The sequence below is a fragment of the Agelaius tricolor genome, unplaced genomic scaffold (genome assembly GCF_023055355.1).
Source record: "Agelaius tricolor isolate 1412-34295 unplaced genomic scaffold, bAgeTri1.0.p SCAF_16, whole genome shotgun sequence".
Lineage (NCBI taxonomy): Eukaryota > Metazoa > Chordata > Aves > Passeriformes > Icteridae > Agelaius > Agelaius tricolor.
The window spans coordinates 9,281,533-9,302,796 of record NW_027269276.1 but is presented as its reverse complement, the minus strand read 5'-3'; the positions used below and the strand labels follow the sequence as shown (position 1 = coordinate 9,302,796).

Sequence of the window (21,264 nt, the reverse complement as noted above, 5' to 3'; positions counted from 1 at the left end):
ACTTGGTTTATTCATTTGCCTACCATAAAAGTTTGATTCTTCGTTGGTACTGTAGTGTTGACAATTTAATAATTGAAGCTTGGGTCTATTTGTTTGGGTTTTTTAAAACTAGGCATTAAAAATAAAATCATTCCAAGTAAATATCCTTTGGTACGAATGCCACAGGATATTAGTGCCAAATTGTAAAGGCTACAGTACAAATAAATTGTATTGAATTGCACTACAATATTTCAAACTAACTTTTGGATTGTCTGGTGAGGTTTCCTGGCTGTGCTAAAGAATCTTAAAATAACATCACAGTATCAAGTCCCAGAACCTCACATTAATATGCCAGCTGGCTGAGCTAGAGTTATATGCAAGAAAAGGAAACACTCTCAATGGATTTAATTTCCTATAGCTAAACTGTCCATTTCCTTTCATTCCTGTTGAACATAATCGTTGATAATGACCTCTAACAGTTATAGATGTGCAGACTTTCAAGAGTTTTTCCTGGAGAGTTGATCACTGTATGAAGCAGAAAGAGTTCAGTAATACTTGATGGCAATGGGTGCCAAATGTTCCAAAGCTGGAATAGGAAAATTAGGGAAAAGAAAGGATGTAATTATATTTTACCTTGCAAATTTAGCTTATACAGTCAGGAAAAGGAAAGTACTACTGGATATATTACCATATTTCCTAGCATTGGAAGTAAAGCTTTATGCCTGCTCTGTGCTAAGTACTTCAAACAGCTCTAGAAGACTCCTAAGCAGCATTCAGAACCTATCTAGGATTAATCTTCTGATGTATTTATTTCACTGACACTCATGTCCCTCAGCAGTCTTTGTTACAGATAGAAGTATGTGAATATTTTTCTGTTAATGAAGTAACACAGACCTAAAGGGTCACTGATAATAAATTTTTCTGCTGGAGGCTTGCTAATTTAATATTTTATGGTGGTATGAAATAGAGAAGCTGTATGGTGAATAGTTCTTTATCCATGCAGAAAAGGTAAGATTATACAAGTCATAAGGCTCATGTGTAATGAAGTAAGATTCCTGCATTTCACATTGGGAATTGCTTACTTCAAGCATGATCACATAAAAGTATGTACTTGATGTACAGTCTTGGGTATGAGAAGTAATGATGCAATATTTATTTTTTTTGACAGTGATGGATTTAAAGAAATCATGCCCTATGATCACTTCCAGCCACTTCCTCGGTATGTATAACCAGGATAGCATGTGTGTCAGCTTCAGCACAATTTCACTGCAAATATACTACTTCAGTACTAAGATAATGGGACATATTTTGAGGGTTTTTTATACAGGAGGGTAAGTTTACAAGAGTCCTGTAAACATCTCTGAATCTTGTGATTTATTTTAGTGTGCTCTGGATGATTAGCTTAACAGTCAGAGGTTAATATGCTCTTCTTGAAAATACCAATGTGAAGTCTTTAAAATAAACAGTTGTCCCCCTCAGCCTTCTCTGGCTGTAGTGCTGAGAAGATCATCATCTTTAAACTGCATGTATGAATTCTTGTCTTGAAAGGTTTTTCTTTTGACAGTGTATGAGATTTTATAAAACAGACCTTGTTATGTATAGGATTCTGGAAATTCTTTTTCTCTTGGGAGATCTGATCCTTCTCCTCTTTAGATCCACAGTCTACAGACAATTTATTGACATCAAAGATGACACATCACTTTCAAAATACAAAATTGTTGAAATATCTGTTTCCTTAAATTAGGGCATCAGAGAACAGTTTGTTACTTTTTTTACTTTTTTTTTTTCCTTTTTAACACCTGAATCAATTACAAGGATTTAAAACTTCTCAGGAACCCTTAGATGTTTTAGAAAGAATGTTAGGATTAAACAGTATTGAGTCACATTTGCTTTTAATGTAAAGAATTATAGTCGATGAGTTGGTTGCTTATTTATGTGAGTTGAACCTCTGCTTTATTATGTCATGTAATGAATAATGTGTATTTTTCTAAAGAAGTAAAGATATGAAGTAATAAGAATGAAATCATAGACTTGCACAGCTTAGTGGAGCTACTGATTACAGCTGATACAAATGTCATAGTTTATTTCTGTAGCAATTTGTCCTTGTGCATCTGCTGTCCTGTGCATCTACTTTGGCATAGATGGGGATTTTTTCCTTTATAGCTTTATCCTGTAGAGTTCTCTAATTATATTCTGTGTCTCTCCCTTTCCATTTCTTCTGCCAATGCCTTTGTACTTCAGATCTCTCCTGGAACTCAGCTTAATGTATTTACAGGAGTATTTCATCTTCCGAACCACTTAGGGCTTGGAGACCACTTGGAAGAGAAATTTAATCCCCCTTTCTGTGCTTTACTGTGCTCAGCACATTTGCATGACACTGTGGTGAGATAGATTATGTCTGTGATAAAGCTGTGGGCAGGATCTCTTATTTCAAACACTAAGAACCGCAGGCAGAGTCCCACCTCATTTCAGCACCTCGGTGTGCTCTGTCAGAAAGCATCATGGTCTTCCTGGGTGATGCTTCAGAGGAAGGACTGTAAAACAGCAGGCAGCCAAGCCGGGCTCAGAGCTGGTGCCAGCAGGAAGGAGAGAGGAAATGGGCTGTATTGTACTGGGAGGGCTTGTAAGGAAACACCACAAAGACATAGAAACACCTTCTCTTGAAGGAGTTGCTGAGAGAAAACAGCAGCTCAAAGTTTGTTTACCTGCGTGAGGAGGTGACTCTGGTCCAGTGTGGATGCAAGTCTTGCTTCAGTGCAGCAGGATTTGTCTGTGCTGCTGCCTGCAAGGAGCTGGAATGCGTTACCCTGTGCTGGCTCTGCTTTCTTCTCTTCTCTTTTCTTCTCTTACCTGTTTCTTGCATGCTGACCCAGGCTGCTCCTGAGAAGTGGGTGGAAAACCAAAGTCCTGGATGCAGCTTGGAGCAAAGCTGTGCAGACTGCTTCACCTCCAGCAGCAGTCCTTCACCTCACCTCCTCCATAGCACCAGGGCCATGTGGAGGCTGCCTGGCAGTCCTGTGGAGTGCACCACTGCTTTCCCATTCGCACGAGGAAGTTGTGGGAAAGTCGTGGTGCACACCACAAGATCTTGAAAGGGTTCTCCTGTGGCTACAGTTGTAAATGCCCCACTGAAATATTTTTACAGATGGAGAATTCTTTTGAAATAAATAGAAAAATTTCCCAGGATGAAAATTTTGTTTTAAAGCTTTTGGACTGCCTCCATTTATTTCAGACTTGTTGGACTGTTGAGGATCCCTTGACAGCTGTGGGTTCTGGAAAGTATCTCCTTGACTGCTTGCCCAAGACCCCCCTTTTCCCCAGTAGCCATGGACCTCACTCCATCTTGAAAATTCTTGTGGGAGTATGGGATCTGGAGTGTGTTTGAAACTGATGAGATAAAGAAAAACAACTATAAAACTTCACGCTATAAACACTTGCAAGCCTTATATTACATACAGCACAGTGAGCCTTACATATATAAATCCATGAGCTGCTAATTCATTAAATAGTTAATTGCTCTTTAGTTCCAGATTTTTAAAAAGAAAATTAGTTAACAGTGGCCATTCCTTTAAGTCAAAGAAGAGTGTAACTCTTGCTCTTCAAATGCATTTTGTTATTGTGATTTGACATCAGTATCTCAGCACATAGCTTTATTCAGAATGCTTTTGAGTGTACTCCATGGCTGATGTCCCATGGCTTGCTCTGTGTTTCATATTCATTCTTCTGTTGAGCTTAATCATGATTAATATATTTTTGTAGGCAGCTTAATGAATTGCCTAAAATAGGAAGTGTCCTTGATTTACTTGCTGCATCATAAAAAGTAGATTGCTTAAATTTACCTTTGATTTATTGGCCTTTGCTTCATCGAGTTTGATATTATAACTTCCCTTATGATAGCCAAGTTGATTATTCTTGATTAATTGATTTTAGTGGGATATTGTAGTCCTTGCTGAGTTCATTGTTCAGAACAGATATAATTATTTTCATGGTCCTTTCTGAGCCTCTGCAGTAACAGAGATAAGGTTTAACTAACAAGACATTGATGAACCTTAAGATGTACTGCAGGACTCAATCATTTCCAAGGGCTTTGATTCAGGAGGGTGATGGAAAGAAAGGAAGAGATAGAAGGTAAATGGTGAGGAGATATTGTATAGGTGTCATTGGAACCTACAGACAAATACTTCAATAGAAGCTTGTTATGTCTAAATTTGAGAGGAGCAGGACTTTATTGAAGTTAGGTTTTTTTGAGAGATAATTGCTTAAATGTGCATTCATGCTAAGAGGTAAATGAAACTGAGTTTGTTGCCTAAAAACTTCCATGTCCTTCTCACTTCAGATGGTGCAACATTTTCCATCTTTATTGTAGTTAAGATTGTGAATAGATGTCCATTTTGAAGATATTTCTTCCCAGCAGATTGTTTATCATATCTCTGTTAGAGGCTACTATCCCAGAGCTCTGCTGATTCACAGGCTTTTCTTAATCCCAAATTTTCCTTAATCTGTGCATTTCCCTGCTGCAGGAGCCATCAGCTGAGTTAGCCAAAGCAGCTGAGATGGATGAGCAGCTGTCTTTTGCTTGAAGCAAGCTGGAAAGTGTGAATACAAGGTTGTTCAATGGCATTTTAATGAGGGTGGGAAACTCTTGCAGAACTGCAGTCATGACCAGCCAAATGGTACCTGCCACAATTTAATTTCATCACAGTCCTTATGGATGAAAGCAGTTTGGTATGAAATGGCCGGCTTGACCCAAACTATTAGAAATCCCATAAAAATTCCTTCAGGAACACATTTTTAAGGGCATCCAGATTTGTCTTTGTCTTTCAGACTTCATAGGATCTTAAATACAGGGGCTTCTTGGTCTCTGACAATGGTAATAAGTGTCTATGTGATCATGCAAATTAGTTGCCAAAAGTATTCAATTTAGATGATTTAGACTATTTGAAAATAAATTCGTTCCAGTAATCAAACTCAGTATATTCACAGTTTCTAACTTATGTGTGAGAATAAGAGTTTCAGTTATGTTTTGAAATATGCTTACATTTGCAATTCTACTTCTGATTTTGCACATGAACTTAAGCCTTGAATAACTCAAGGTAGGTCTGAGAGTCAATGTATTTGTATGTGGTAAGAATCCAGCAACCAAGCTACCAGTAAGCTTTAATTGACACTAAGGTTGGCCTCAATATTTTGCATTTTTAATAGAGGTTAGTGAAATAAGAAAGAGCCTTATGAGTTTGTTTTTTTTTCCCAGGTGGGAACATAACCCGTGGACTGCATGTTCAGTTTCCTGTGGAGGTGGTATTCAGAGGAGAAGTTTTGTGTGTGTAGAGGAGACCATCCATGGAGAGATACTGCAAGTGGAGGAATGGAAATGCATGTATGCCCCAAAGCCCAAAGTCATTCAGACCTGCAATCTGTTTGATTGTCCAAAATGGGTGGCAATGGAGTGGTCTCAAGTAAGTAGAGAAGTAATTTAGACCTTCTGTCTTGTTTTCTAAAGAAAGCGTCTGGTCTTGTGTTACCATGTATTTATTAGCACAGGACTATTAGAAAAGTATAGACCTGAAAGATACTCAATATTACTGGGAAAAGTTTGCTCTAAGCAGTTCTGTCTGTGTGGAGCAAAATGCATGTGGAATTCCTTGTGCCTGTTGAATTCCTGCTTTGCATGCAGAAGTTAGAGACAGAGGTCAGGCCCCTTTGCAGTCAGGTCATTTATGTCTCAGTTCTTGATAAATGTAGTATTTCACTGGCTGTAATAGTTAAAGGCATGTCTGTCTCAGGGGTTGGCAAGCCTGCAAGGGTGATTTTCCAGCATTCTTACCTTTCATTACAGTAACAATAGCCTAAGCCAGCTTGTCCTGGCTGTGGTTATCTGATACAGTCAGATAGGCCAGCACCCCTGTAATTCCTTAGTTCATCCAGATGACATCAGTGACACCAAAGCGTAGAAAATGCAGCTCCCCTGACCCAGCCTTGACTGAAAATCACCACCGTGACAGAGTGCATTCTCAGCGCACAGCCACTTCTATTTCAGCCTGCTGCCAACCAGATAAGCCTCACAAAACCCCAAAAAACCACTTGCATTCCCAAAACTTCGACTCCTTTCCCCAGCATCAACCTTTTCCCTATCCACCTAGCAACACAGGGACAAAACTCTCACATCTCTGTGGGAACCCTTCAGCGAGCCCCTCGGTGCTGCGTGTGCCATGCTGCTGGGCGGTGGGAGCCGCAGGCTGAGGGGCTCTGCTGTGTCCCCAGTGCACGGTGACCTGCGGCCGGGGGCTGCGCTACCGCGTCGTGCTGTGCATCGACCACCGCGGGCAGCACGTCGGGGGCTGCAACCCGCAGCTCAAGCTGCACATCAAGGAGGAGTGCATCGTGCCAGTGCCCTGCTACAAGCCAAAAGGTAACTGCAGCTTTGTCTGGGTCTGTTGTTGTTTCGCGTTTTTTGTCCAGAGAATTAAAAGCCCCTGGTAACCTTTTTCAGAAATGCCAGAAGCTGGAATTTACTAGGTTTGGGTTTTTTTTTTTTTTTTTCCCCCAGTTTTGGCAGAAACAAGCACTTTAATTATTGGTGCTAGTAAAAGTGCCCTGCTGATATTTTTTGCTGATAATGTGGCCAGACTGTCATGAAGCGAACATGCCAACTAAATCTATATAGTCTGGTCAAAAATCAGAATTAATGAGCTTAACACAGGGAGGAGGAGTAGTTCAATAATACTTGAAATGGGAAGGAAACTCCATATGTATCACCTGGGATGTTTTTGTTTGTTTTAAATTAAGTGTGTTGTCCTGGTGTCAACATTCTCAGCAGCTCATTAAGTTTTACTCAAATTATTTTCCTTTTTCCTTCTCCATTTTTGCAAATTTAAAACAAAGAATGGAGCTCAAGCAGCATGATGAAATTTTCTGGTAAATTTTGTGTTATTATTCTGTATATCTAAAAAAGCATTAGATCAATAAGCAATCTCAACTGTGAAATTCTGAGGTGATTAATGCTGACATCTACATATTGCTTTGATTTTGGAGAAATTACTGAATGTTTCGAATCTTTGTCCTCTACCAGAAAAAAGTCCTGTGGAAGCAAAATTGCCATGGTTTAAACAGGCCCATGAAATGGAAGAGACCATCACAGTCTCAGAAGAGCCAGCGTAAGTACATGGCCTTTTGCAGTGAAGAAACATTTCCAGTGTGTTTTGCAGACCTCTGGAATGATTGTTACTATGCAGTTTGCTTTGACAGTTGGCCCTCCATGGGAGATGAGTCCTGTGGTGAGCTGTTCCTAATTTTACATCTCAGTAACTTTGCTTCTGGAGCTCCTGTTCTGGATGATACACAGCTACACTGTTATAGTGCCCCTATATCATTCAGGAATTCAAAGGGATCTTGGTTTTAGCCTGATTAAGCCCTAATTAATGCATGTGGAGATGCTTCAGCAGAAATAAATTAAATAACTTTAGTTTTATCCCAGTCATAGCTGTTACCTCAAGAATGTAGTGGTGGTATTAAAACTTAAGAGGTACTTTGTAGGGTTGCCAGGATTTCCTTGGGGGGTGAGACCAATGCATAATGTGAGAAAAACCTGCTGATCTCTGTGCTTAGCTGCATCTATGGGGGTAAGTTATGCTATTTTACATGTGTATATGTGTGAAATAACATCTGGATTTTGTGAGTCCTCTTAAAAACTGATGAGGTTAAGCCTTGCAAGTCCTGGGGATGAAAGCACAATTTAAATCCAGCTGCACTTGTTCCTGACCCCTGTATGTTAGGGCATCCACACAATTCCTTGTATCCCCTGTGTACATTGCATACACACACACACACACACATTTATTTATATGTGTAATATATTCAATATATAGATATTAAAGTATTTAAATTTATAAAAAAGTATTAGTTTTGTATGAGGTAAGATTTTGAACGGTATTTTATTGTTCTGTGTTGAATTCTGCACTTTTTTTTAGTAATGTCAGTTTGAAATAATTTAGATGAGCTTAATGAAGTTGCTTTGGATTTATATTGCTCTGATAGCAGAGTGTACCTTATGCTTATTTTTCTTATTCCATCAAACTATTCCTGATTTTTGGCACACATGCAGCAACAGGTGTGACCATGAGTAATAAAATCTTTACACCTGCAATGACTCACAGAAGAAACCTCTTGCCAAACAGGTGTTTATATAGTTATGGTGACTGTAGTTTAAACTTTTCACTGCTCGAGCCTCTCAAGTCAAGTGTCAACCTACTGTGAGGGGTTATTTCACTCTCCAAAGCAGTGGCCCTGAATTCAGACAGGGTAGTAGCAAAGATATAAAAATAAAGTGTGATTGTCAAAGGGGGATGATGCAATCAAATGTGCCTTTTAAGTGTCAGGATAGCAGAGTGAAGGTACATGAGGTCACTTCTAGAGCGGATTCAGCATGAAGCTATAAAGAAAATTATCTCTAGCATTACAAAGTCCTGCTGTGGCAACCATGAGCTAATGCAGTTTCTGGGTTTTTAGGATCCTCCAGCATCAGTCTGACAGAACAATCAGGGAGGACTGGCAGGCACAAAGCACTGCTGGTTCAGAGGAGATGTGGAATGGAACAGAGCTGAGCTGGAAACTTTGTCATGGGCTGCCTTGTCCTGACAATGACAGCAGTTATTCATCCTTTCTAGACAAATGAATATAGGATTATATATTCCACTGTGGCCTTTTTCTTCTCCACTTACTCTGGAGACTTAGATATTTTCCATCTTTCATTCATGAGCATCATCCTGTTCTTTGACTTTCCTTCACAATTTCCAGAAGCATCTTCACCTAAGTCTGAAAGGTTTCTCCAGGCACTTCTTGCTGGCTCCTCTCACCCCGCTCTGTGCTGAGGTGCTTTGAGGGGCTGTGCACCCCACTCTGGGCATGCTGAGCCCTCCTGGGACCCAGCTCTAGCACTGCAGCCAGATTCCCCATGAGTTTCATTTTACTGTCTTCTGCTCCCAACTGCTTTCTCTTTATTCTTCCAAGGAAGCTGGCAGGTAAGGAGAGATGAGAAATAGCTGATGCCTGACTTCATTCCTATCTGCAGATTGTCTGTGGGTCATGTGGACAATAATGGTTTGCAACCAGAGAATTTCTCCATCAGTGCTTTAAACCTCATGCCCAAACTGCTCTGGTCCTTTCCAGCCAGAGTCAGATTTTTGGGGCAGGGATTAAGATTTAAAGAGAAACTGACAATAAATTGTTCCTTCTCCCAGAATAAATTATAACAAGATTTCCCTCTGATTCAGATCTGTTTAACTTTGTTTTCTGTAATTTAGACATGGCACAGTGATAACTCACAGCCCACCTCTGCCTAGCGAGAGACTTATGATTTCCTTAGTAAAATGCAATGACTTTTAATTTTAGTTGTTCTCTTGTCATCCAAATTTAAACCACAATATGAAGTCTCAACTTCTAGTCCATCCTTTTATGACAACTTTCTCTCTATGCTTTCGTGTGATGTTTTAGTTGATAATGAATAAGAGAATAAATGCAGCTGTGTTTTAGAACCCACAAGTGATGGATATGCCAAAAGTAGCTTGTGGAAGATAAATACTTCTGCCTCTGTGGTCTACCACGGCTGGTGTCCTGAATTTACATAGAGGGGGAATGTTCAAAAGCTTCTTTTTTTTATTATTAGCAAAATAAAAAATGACTGTCCTTAAAGTGAGGCCAAGAAAAATGTAGGTCTGACCTTTTTAGTTTTCAGTTGTGGAATGTGATGACAGTTGATACCAATCATTATTTTAAATGTTCTTCCCTCGAGCCTTCTTAGTTACAGTGGGATTCGCAGAGAAGCTCCAGCAAGTTCTTGCATCCTTTTTATTACTTGTAAGTTAAAGAAATAGACACCTCAGCTGCCTTTCTCTGTCATTGCTTAGGGAAAAACTAAAATGCTTTCAAAAACTGACATATTTTTTCAGCAATATGAGCTAAAATTTGATGTGAAATACAGTGTTTCTCATAAAGGTTCCTACTTATTGCATTGGAGTCATTTTCACAGACATGTCCCCCCTGTGCCTTTGGTGATGGAGAATTACCCATTTCTCACAGCTCCTTCTCTGAAAATGGGCTGGTGATTTTGTCCAACATGTTACCCTTGAGGCTGATAGAACCTCAATGCCCAACTGAGCAGTGTGGCTGCTCAGGGCAGACAAGGGTGGTGCTGCAGGGAGGGGTAGGGTGCCAGCACCATGGAAGTTCTGCTCAGGAAGAGCCCACATTGTAGATGCTTCTTTAGACTTTTATCCAGGACTCTTGGTGCATTAGGACTGGACTGGAAATAATGCTGGAGCTGCCTTTTTTTCTCATTATTTAGGCATTTCCTGTCTTAACTGAAAGCAAGAACTATCGTCATGAGGAAAATTAAAAATTAAGAGACACCATGTTTTCCAAGTCTTCAGTAAGCTGCAGAGGACTGCACTGGGTTCAGTTTTCAGTTCAGATTTAATTTGGTTGAGTTGGACTGCACTGTCCCAGTTGAATCATCATTACTTTAGGTCACTGCTTCATTTCTCAGGTCATCCTACACTTGCTTTTACAGCATGTGCCAGGTGAATGCACATTTCCATTAGTGCTATACTGATAACACTGCAGCATAGACATGCCCTCCACTGCATCTGAAGTGTCTTCATTACTTATACCTGCTCAGATGGGTATAGGAGAAATTTAGTTCCATGTAGCATTGGGAAGAATGACTGGGTAAAAAAGCTGATTATAAAAAGTTGTACCTGATCAAATTTGCATTTTTCTATTTTCTTTTTCTTTTTTAATAAAAAGAGGAGTCTCATCAACAAACCTAAAGATCTCAGAAAATTTCCAGTTACCACTATCTTGTGCATTATTATCATAATTCTCATAAATTGCTGATGATCTACAAAGCCTTGTAGTACAAGCACTTTGATGCTCCCTAATCCTGACCTGAGATGACTCTGAGTGTGTGCCCATTGAAGGCAGACTGAGTTTACTTCAGGGAAGTATTTTGTCCAGAGCATTACCATGTGTATGCTGTGAATGCCAAAATACCTCACATCTGAGGCTGGTGGAGTTTGCTTTAATGACCTGTCACAGGCTTTGGTTTTGCATGTTCAAGACAAAGGGAAAATTTAAAAAAAGCCCCATCTGCCTGAACTCAAAATTTAGATAAAAATCAGCTCTCTCAGTGTTCAGTCAGTTCCTTGCTCTGCTTTTGTACTAGCAGTCTCCATTGGCATCTGTTGAAAGTACTTAGTGTGACTTAAACATTATCATCCTTGGAGAAGTTTTATAGTTTAGGATTTCAATAGGTAAATAGTCACAAGACTAGTTTAACAAATGCCAAGGTACAATAAAAAGTATTTTGTGTGTTCATTTTTTATCTTGCACTTCACTGAAAAAATACCAGACACTAATATTCATCAGGAAAAGCTCAATTCTAATATAGCAATTCTTGCTATAAGTCAAGGGAAAAAAAGCTTAGAATTTTCTGAGTTTCTTTATAAATCAGTTGGTTGCTGAGTGAAATTGTTACTGTGGTTCAAAATTTCCTTTAATTTATACAGGATTTCAAAAGAATGTTTTTGAAATACATTATTTTTGGAATGTTTAAATGCACTCAACTACAGTACACAAAACTAACTTATTTCTGGTATGCTTCTGTCATGCTTTTACCAAAATAAGTTATTACTTTCAGACTATAAACTTAGGTATGGTTAGAAGACCAACTATTTTCAACTATAAAAATCCTTCAATTTTATTTTTCCAATTAGGTACATAAGTATAAATGGACCTAATTTTTTTCTTTTACACAGAAGGAGAAGAAAGTAATCATTCTGTTAAGCCTATGCATGCTGGCCTTGATCCAATAAAGCACTTAAGCACATGTTTCCCTCTGAACTCATGTCATCCTGTTGTCTTCTAATATGCTAAAGTTAGGCTCATGCTTAAGCATTTCATTGGTTGAGGGTGATTTTGCCACCCTAGGTAGTTTGCATGGCTGTCTTTGAAAGGACTGTGAGATCTGATGTTCCAGGATTAAGCTGATTTTATCTGTTGGGGTAGGAGAAAGCCCTCCTTTGCAGCTTTTCCACAAAATAGTCATTAGAGTTTATATCAGAGGCATCTGGACACTGACCCCACCATGGACTCAGTGGGCTCTTGGGCTGCTCCTAACCTGGCATTTGCTCAGATTTGATCTCTGCAGGACACAGCCATGCAGTGTTCTGATAGCATCCTTGATAACATCAATCTGGCCATCTAGGAAGGTGCTCAGACTTGTGAAGGGATGAGCACTGGGAGCTCTTGGTGTCAAGAGGAGCTGGGGATAATGTGATTTTTCCTGAAGTCTGGTGAGGACCAGTGAGCTCTAACAAAAATTCTGAGAGAACTCAAAGAAATTTTGATGGGCTTAGATATATTGATCTTTGTAGCAGAGCTCTAAAGTTATTTCATTAATATCTCCTTAAAGAATAACCAGTTAATCTTTTAACCTCTGTTGGAAATGGGAACAGTCTTTTCCACAGGAAGAGTCACTTTTGGGCTCTGTCCCAATCACAGCCTTGGTGACTATCCCAAGGACTGACTTAGAGAATCCTTACAGGTTATCCAGCCATCTGTTCTCCTTTCTTCTATTTGATTCTCCCTCTGTGTATACTGGCAAGAAATTATTGGCAAGATGATAAACTGTGCACAGAATCAAACCACACTGTTGACATTTTTCTTTGCTTACTGTGTATGCAGAGTGTAAATACTGATTTTTGTCTTACACAACTGTTCTTATGTTTGTAAGGGCAGCTTTCCTGCAGTAAGGGAAAGATAATTCTTTATCCAAGATAAGGGCCAAATCTTTGAATCCTAATTTGGATCTTTTTTTCCAAATACATTTTTAACATTGGTCAAATTATCCTCCTATATGTCCCACTGGTGTTTTGATCATCAGTTACATTTGGACACATAATAAAGACCAACTGCAGCCTTTTCCTGGGGAAAAAAACTTCTAGGAAATTCTGTATTTGACTTCTCATAAAGTACACCCCAGAGCCACCCAGGATAACTTTATTAATGAAATCCAACTCCTTGTCTCTAGTGCCATTTTGAAAATTACTGTCAGATATTAATGTGACCCTCAAAGTCAGAGAATATTATAACAAATTTGTGACCTGTAAAACGAGATTTTACTGTAGTTCATCAGGAGCATAAATGCTTTCTAATAAAAATGATGGACTGTAGACTGGTTAGACCTCTTTACTGAAGATGAGAGATGAGCCTGCAGTGGTGTGCACTGGCTCCATTTGAAAAGTGCTTCTCTTCTCTGGTTGCTGATTATTAGTATGACATAAGGTGAGGACCTCTCAGATTTAAGCAGATTGCAAATACACTTTTTGGCATATGTCCAAGTCTGTGTATCTGGGGAGTTATTTTCTATTGTACAGATGCATCTTCCTGGAGTTTCTCCTTTTTTCTTGAAAGAGACTGAGAAAAGATTTAAGTGTTTTCCTTTTTCCTCAGCAAAGGATACAGCTCTCCCTGATCCTCATGATTCTTTCTCCTCTTTTCCTACATCATCTTGTATGAATTTTGGTAAATGGTCTGGGATGTGAGAGTCAAGTGTGAGACTTAAGATACTTGATTGTGCATTCTATTTAAGCGTCAGTATGATGTATTATCTGCTGAGTGTACAACCACCCATTTTTGTGTGTTGGCTGTGTTTTAGCTGTGCACACAATTACATGGAATGAATGACAGTGCTGTGATCATCTGCAGGTTTATTCCTGAGCCCTGGTCCCCGTGCAGTGCCACGTGTGGCAGTGGCATCCAGGTGCGAGAGGTGAAGTGCCGGATCCTCCTCGCCTTCACTCAGACCGAGGTGGAGCTGCCCGAGGAGGAATGTGAGGATGAGAGGCCACCCACAGAACGGGTCTGTCACCAGGCCTCCTGTGACAGTGATCCTGTCCCCTACACGCCAGAATTTCCTCGTGCTGAAGATGGCACTGGGATGTATGACTGGGAATATATTGGGTTCACCCCATGCTCAGCCACATGTCTTGGAGGTACCTTTTATTTTTTCTTAATTTATCCTGAGTTGTAAGAATTTGGCATTGTTTGGTGTTGTTGCATCTCCTGTTAGTGTTACCTTAAAGTAACTATGTTGATCTGTAGGAAAACCTGCAGCTACAAGCTTTAACATATTTTTGGTTATCAATAGAGTATTTCAAACTATTTTCTTTCCTTCGGCAAACACTTATTGGGTAAAGCAAGGTGCAGGAAGTTGATATAGCAACTTGCTTTAGTCTTGCTGCTGCAGGAGTGTCAGCTGCCAGGCCCTCTGTGGTACCAGTATGTCTGATACATCAGTGGTGGAGATGTTTAGATGATCTACCTTTTCCTAGGAACCAAAACTGTGCGGTTTCAGAGTAAAAATTCCCATGTTTATTCCTTTTCTTCCAAAAAGCTGCCATTTTCTGCAGAACAGTGGGAATACATAGCTGTAATTAGGGAGACTTGCTTCCAGCCTGGCTGGTGTGGAGATCAAACAGGAGCTGGTTTGGGTCTGGGTGCTCTGTATCACTGCCTGGAGCTCTGTGCCATACATCTGTCTGCAAGTAGTTAGGCACATTCCTGCCTGGATGTAATCGAATCTCCCTGTCGTCCTAAGTACATGTTACCAGACAAGGCTGCTGGTGTTGCTACTACTTACTGTACTTTGGGACTGAGCACAGTGAGTTATGAAGTGTTAAGTGGAGGCAGTGGAATTGTGAACACACCTATATATGACAGGACTGCTGACATCAGTGGGAAGTGAAGACAGTTGTACCCATAGAAGAAATAAAAAATGTAGAAAAAGGGGAAACAGAAACAATTGGAAGTGGGGAGCGAGATAGAGCTCACAGACAGCAGCCTCCCTTCTTGGTGCTGCTCACCAGCTCAGAGCTGGAAGGCAGAAGCTGGGAGGGATGCCCCAGAATGGGATCAGCAGCATGGTAAGTGACTGATAGTGCCTCCTTTATCATTTAACACTGCTGCTTACTGAGGGGGTTGATCCATAGGTATAACAGCACCTGTGATCACAAAAGCTGCAGCATCCCATTCCCTGCACTACCTGCAGTGGACACCATGGCTAGGGAGGAGAGATTGTAGTCCAAATGTATTTGTAGCAGCATGAGATGGTAGTGACAGCTATTGTGGCTGAGTGACTCTGTTTCATATTTTAATAAGAGAAATGTTTTTAGAAATAAGGAAATTGTGCTGTGAACCAGAACAACCCCTCCATTAATACTAAATTTGTAGTTATGGTGTCTTAACTGATTTTTGTAACATACAACCATTTTCTTGCCATCTTAAATCCACTTTACTGCTTTTTAGCCAGTGTCTTTGCCAGAGGTGTTCTAAAACTCCAAGGTTTTTGAATTTTGAGGACATAATCAGATATGTAGGCTGAAATAATCTCTCGTCTTTGCCTGCTGTTGCACATATTGCAATTGCATTCTGCATCTTCAAAGGTGAGTTTGTCCTTGCAAAAGCATCCCCATAAAAACTTGCACTTGGTGTGCAGACTGATGGTAATTTAAGGAGTCTGCACTGAACACAGCAGTTTCATTGGAAGGAACTTCAAAATGACTGATAAGCAGAATCTTGTGTTCAGCTTAAATTTTGTTCCTGAGGGAGCCAAGCATGAACTCTGTTCTTAACTTCTGACCTTTCATGAATTTGTGAGATTCCCTGACCCAGAATTGTCCTGTAGGTGTTCATAGTAATCTAACAATTTGTTTGCTATGCAGTGGAAATGACTCACTTGAAGAAGTCTGAAAGACAATATCTGTTTGTGTTTTTAAGACTTCTGTGGTATCACTGGTACTGTGTCTAGACATTTTCCTTATGTGATGCTCCTGGGAAATGTGGGAAGTTGTCAGGGTGTTTTATCAATGAGCAGCTTCAGAAGCCCCCATATTGGTGTGCTAGTAAGGCAATTTTTCCTTTCTATCAGCTCTGGTCTTCTGGCTGCCTTGGCAAAGGCTTTCAAACAGACCAAAAATTACCTGCCGATAAATAGTTTTAAGGGAACCAGACATCTCTTCTGTTTCCAGCTCACTGCAATGTACTAGCTAATGATCTCACTGTCTACTATTTTTCCATTGTGTAGTTCAAAGGAGCTGATCCATTTCTGCTAAGTTTTATGTTCAAATCTCATTTCAATTAGATGAACTCTTTCGTTATAAGAAATAAATGTTGTCTGAGTTTGGAATAACCCAGTGTAATGTAAATTATATTAGGTACTTTTTCTCTAGTATGTATGCATCTAGCAGTGGCTGTTAAAACAAATTCCTGTGGATTTCTGTATCCTTGGAACTCCCTGCCCCCGTTTCTTGGTGCTTAACTCTTTCTGAATGAGGGAAAATTCGGCAGGCTCTAAGCAGGCTGGAAGCTTTTATGGCCAATATTTGAGCAAAGTCCGAATCTCTCTTTCAGAGCTTGTCACTTGCACCTTTTTTTTAATCCTCACACAGACTAGACTTGTAATTCAGTCTCCTCTGGTCCCTGTGCAAAGCAGATGAAAAAATGCAGATGGAAACATTGGGTTTTTTGGGTATTAGACTTAGAGAGAGTGATTTGCAAGGTGTTATCAAACATCATCTTTCCAGTTCTAGAGCAGCAGTCACCCCAGTCTCGGGTCACTTATGTGCCTTCTGCACCAAACCTCTGTGGCTTCTCACACAGCACGTAAAGAGCCAAACAAGTTGAGGTTTTTGAGTGCAGCTGAGTTGTTTTATGCCTCTTAGCATAATTAATGCTTCCTTGATCAGTCTTTCCATGAGTGTAAATAAAAGTTGTCGAGGCCTATTAGTCATAGGCAGACATCACCTTTAATACCCTTAGGAAGCTCTGTAACCAGTCTGAAATCTAAAGATCTGGTTTCTTATTCAGTGCCTGAAGAAATCCCAAACTGAAAATAAGCCAGCTGCATGCTTGGGGATCTCAAAATTTGCCTTCATTTTCCCCGAATGTTTTTTTGGGTTTCTTTGGTTTTGTTTTTGTGTTCTTTTCAATCTGAAGAACTTTGGCCGTGATGTGAGAGCCCCAGATGTAAGTTTAATTTACATAATATTATCAGTAGGGAATTAATAATCATTATGAGAATAAAGAATATGCCTGAAGAGAAATGTTTTTGTTGTAATCTATAGCATTTCTTTAGTGTTGTCAATCATTTACTACTCAACAATATTTTAAAGGGATGCTTTTCACTTTAAAGATCTCTGAACATTTTCTTGTTTAAATATACGTTTAGTTGCAAGAGGAAGATTTTGGTGGTTAAATGTAATTATTATTAGTAGTAGTACTCTATATGCTTCAAAAATGGTTATTTGGGCCACCTAAAGTCATTACATTGGCCTAAAAATAATGTGATTAAGCAATAAATAACATATGCACTTCCTGTTATTTCCTCTATAGCCTCTGTGGCTTTGGTAACTTCAGAGTGCAGTCAAGTTGTGTTTTCAGGCTTTTGTCTGGACCATAAGAGCTCAAAGTTTACCATTTTATTTATGAGAAACCTGAGATTCTTAGAATATTAATGGATTCTAGCCAAATTTAAGGGTTCTAAGAAAAACAATGACCGTTCAGAGACTCACATATAAAGCTGAGAAAATTTGCTCTCAGCTTTTGTTGGAGTCACCTTGATAGCTGGTCACTTGTGTCATTTGTTTCATTAGGTGCAGATGTTGTTTACTCTCTGACAGAAGTATAAAATAGATGCACTAAGAGGCTCAAGGATATGTAGAATTTGGCATTTCTTCTGAGTTATTTTCAGCTTATAGTAAATATTTTTAAGAAGCCACCAAACTGAGACTGTCTGATGTAAATAAATGTTCTTCCTCTTCCAGGTATAGAGAATAGATTCACCTTTTTAACATTTGTGCAGTAACTTTCCACCCCCATTTTCTTTGTACTTTAAAAATGCAGGAAGAGAAATTCTGGGCTTAATTCAAGCATTTTGCTCTTTTAAAACAGCTTCAAGCACTGTGTATTTCATTGCACAGGAAAGATTGTAGAAGAATGTAAATGTATGTGGTTTGAATGCTGGGTTAAAATAGAAAATATTCTATTTCACTGAATAGTAGGGTAATTACTACAATAGTGCATCAGATTACTGTAAAAATACTTAATGCTCCCTGCTGCATACATAATGTTTTAGTTAAATTATCTACTATGTTTATATTATAAGCCAAGAAAGTCATACATATAAAACTTTGCTTGTTTGAATAATAGATTTTTCCATTTTCCAATCGACATAGAATAAGTTTATCAGCAATTGAAGTTCCCAGCTAATGGAAAATTATACTTTGGGGTGAGAAATCTGATTAATTGTAAAGACATTTTGACAGTTAAGTTCAAGCAAATTTAACATCAATTAGGTGCAGTTATTTATTGAATAGAGTTCTTGAACTGTGAACGAAGGAACAGGAAGGACTTCGTGGTGGGTTTTTAACAACTCTTTAGTATCCATTTTGTACTTACAGCATCAAAACAGGGTGCAAGTTTCCTTTCATTGAGGCCCCTGTGGGGAAGAATTGCTAATGCAGTTTGTGCTCTGTACTCCAGTCAAATGAAAAACACACCACATATCAGCATTTTCTTCTCTTAATGTGATTAAAGCTCTACAGGTCCTGCTGCAAGGCAGGAACCCCTTAATGAACTCCAGGTGCCAATTTGTAGACAGACCCCATCACCTGCTATGACATGCCTCTTGTTCATTTGGCTGGCCAGTTTAGCTTACATAACACCAACATAAAAATTTCCCATGACATTATTGCCAATTTAGATGGTCTGAGGGGAATTTAATTTCATTCCCCTCCTTTGTGTGAGATGTTAAGACAATTCTATGTGGTACAACCTGCTCCAGAGCATCACCTTGGAGCAAGGTTTTCTCGCAGCAACACAGGGAGCAAAGCTAAAGTGTGGTAGCATAGGGTAGATTATGACCTAAAATATAGATTGTATGGATGCTTGGCATGGATTTTATTACTTGTCTGGTAAGGCAAATCTGTTTCTGTCAGAACCCAACCCTAAATGCTTCCTTCTCTCCTGCAGACAGTCAAATGTGCATTTCCTATGTAAGGGGAAAGGGAAGCTGCTCCTGTTAAGCAAACACTTGAGGATTGACTTCAAAGAAAGCTTTTGATTCCCCAACTTCTATAAGAAAAATTATGTTTATTGCTTTGTCATCTTTGGGCATTTTCATGCCTGTTTTGCCATCATGGTATTTGTTGTTAAATATTTATTCTCAGCCTGACTAGTAAAGTAGTTTTCCTACAATGTGTGTATGTTCTACATTAACAGAATTATCAATACTTTGATTGAAGAGAACTGAATAGGTTGTCAATCATATTTAAGGTCAGCTCTTTTGTTCTATAAAAATTCATCACTTTGTAGATGTAGTCAAAACATTTATATAACAAGGGCTTTCTGAACTGCAAATGAGTCCCAGAGGGGATCTCAAGGTGTACCAGAGAGCCTGAGAGAAATTGGAATTTGTGTTATTCTGAAAATTGCTACTGGTTTACCCCTGCTGAGGTGTCTGAAGTAGTTGGACTGGCTTAAGTGGGACTGTGGCCTGGGCTGGCTAACACACTGGACTGAATCAAAATTGCTTATAGATGGAAGGAACATCTTTGGTTTATGAAAAAATGACAGTGCTTGTGTACAGGAGAGAAATGTTGGCCTGGGGGTAGAACTTCCTGTCTCAGCTATTCCAGCCCACTGGAATTAAAATGGCTGGTGGTCAGCAATATCCTTACAAAAATTACTGAAGATAAGTGAAAGACAAAAGGGAATGGAATTTAAATTCTATTAAACTGGCTCTTCAAGAGCTATTTTTACTTGGAAACGATAAAGGTATTTTATGATTTCAATTCATTTGTTCTGTAGGATTTGGATCATTAGCATTGCTTGTATAGAACAACCCTGATACACAGAATCCCCCAGGCACATCACAACCATCTTGTAATTTATGTGCATGTGAGTGAGCTTTGAAACTGAGCAAGGCTTTCATACTAAAAAATATGATATATAAAATTGGATAATTGCACAAGTTTAAAATAGAAGTAGTTCACTGAATGTGTATTCACTAAGCTGTCTTGTTCTAAAGGAAACTTATATTACGTTTCATTTTGCTCATAGAAATTTGAGCATTAGTAATCTTCCATGCTTTAGTAATAAGATCCAGGTAGCAAGAGCTGCAGATCAGAAGGTGCCAAGAATGGTAACTAGTCAGGAAAGCTCTAGGCTGGGTCAGATTTGCTGCCTTCAGCAAAACCATTGCATCTCTTGGCCACTGAGAATGGCTGACTAAACATAGAACATTTCTCCTGACTATAGCTTTGCAAGTTTTCTGCATTTTATAACAATTTTTGCAGATCTTTAGGTTTTTATTAAAGGCAAGGTAAGTGAGAAGGAATCACTTTCACCTCAGTTTTGGCAATGGAAGTAGCAGCTGGTTTAGGATCATTACAGAACTAGTGGATGCAGCCTCTGATAGTAGCTTGACAGAAAAGCCTGGGTTTTTATTGGTTTTCAGAGCAGTAGAATGTCAAATGATGACTTGTAAATATCACAGAAGTTAAGATATCATTAAAAAATATCTTTTGAGTATTAAATATATAAACTGTCTCTGCATTCCTTTTTGCTTGAGATGTTACTTTTAAGCCTGCTATCTAATCCAGTGCTTTTTTTACTGATTATTATTCAAGAGCAAGCTTGACAGAAATCTCCTCCATCTTCAGTGTTTCATGGGTGTTTTCCTTTCAAATGCAGGCACACAGGAAGCCATTGCCATGTGTCTGCACATGGACACAAAACAAGGTGTCAGTGAAAGCCTGTGTGACAATTCCAAGAGGCCACCCCCGATGACTCGGACCTGCAACACGAAGCTCTGCCCCCCGAGGTACCCTGGAATAATGGAATTATGTGATGGCAAAGGAGGGGTTAATGGGACTTAAATAAACATTGCCTTTCTCAGAAAGGGTTCAGGTTGCAGGGCTGTGGTCATGCTTTCGGGATGGAATTTCACTACTTCCGTTTTCAACAAGGTTTTGGGATTGGGGTGGTTTTTTGGTCTTGTTCACTCCTTTTCCACTCTTCATATCTCACTGATGAAATAGGGGACATTTTCTGAAATAAATCTCTTCCACGTTGAATATCTGCCAGAGTTGGAAAAAGAGCCTTAACTCTCCTAGTAGTAGAAGGAAAATTTTGAGGATATTTCACAAAATAAAAGCTGAGGATATTCACTTT

At 39.3% G+C, this 21,264-nt stretch overlaps 1 protein-coding gene across 4 annotated transcripts in view; it reads left to right on the top strand.

Moving 5' to 3' along the window:
* The window catches only part of ADAMTSL3 (ADAMTS like 3), a 170,481-nt gene that overhangs the window by 115,832 nt on the left and 33,385 nt on the right, over positions 1 to 21,264 (top strand). For all 4 annotated transcript variants that reach the window (XR_011681472.1, XR_011681471.1, XM_071441394.1 and 1 more), the window contains exons 12-17: positions 1,148 to 1,198; positions 5,231 to 5,435; positions 6,241 to 6,388; positions 7,049 to 7,133; positions 13,741 to 14,027; positions 20,785 to 20,914. Coding sequence is in view for 2 of the 4 variants with exons in the window: in XM_071441394.1 (XP_071297495.1) it covers positions 1,148 to 1,198; positions 5,231 to 5,435; positions 6,241 to 6,388; positions 7,049 to 7,133; positions 13,741 to 14,027; positions 20,785 to 20,914 (906 nt within the window). In the remaining 2 variants the exon portion in view is untranslated. The remainder of the gene's footprint in view (positions 1 to 1,147; positions 1,199 to 5,230; positions 5,436 to 6,240; positions 6,389 to 7,048; positions 7,134 to 13,740; positions 14,028 to 20,784; positions 20,915 to 21,264) is intronic.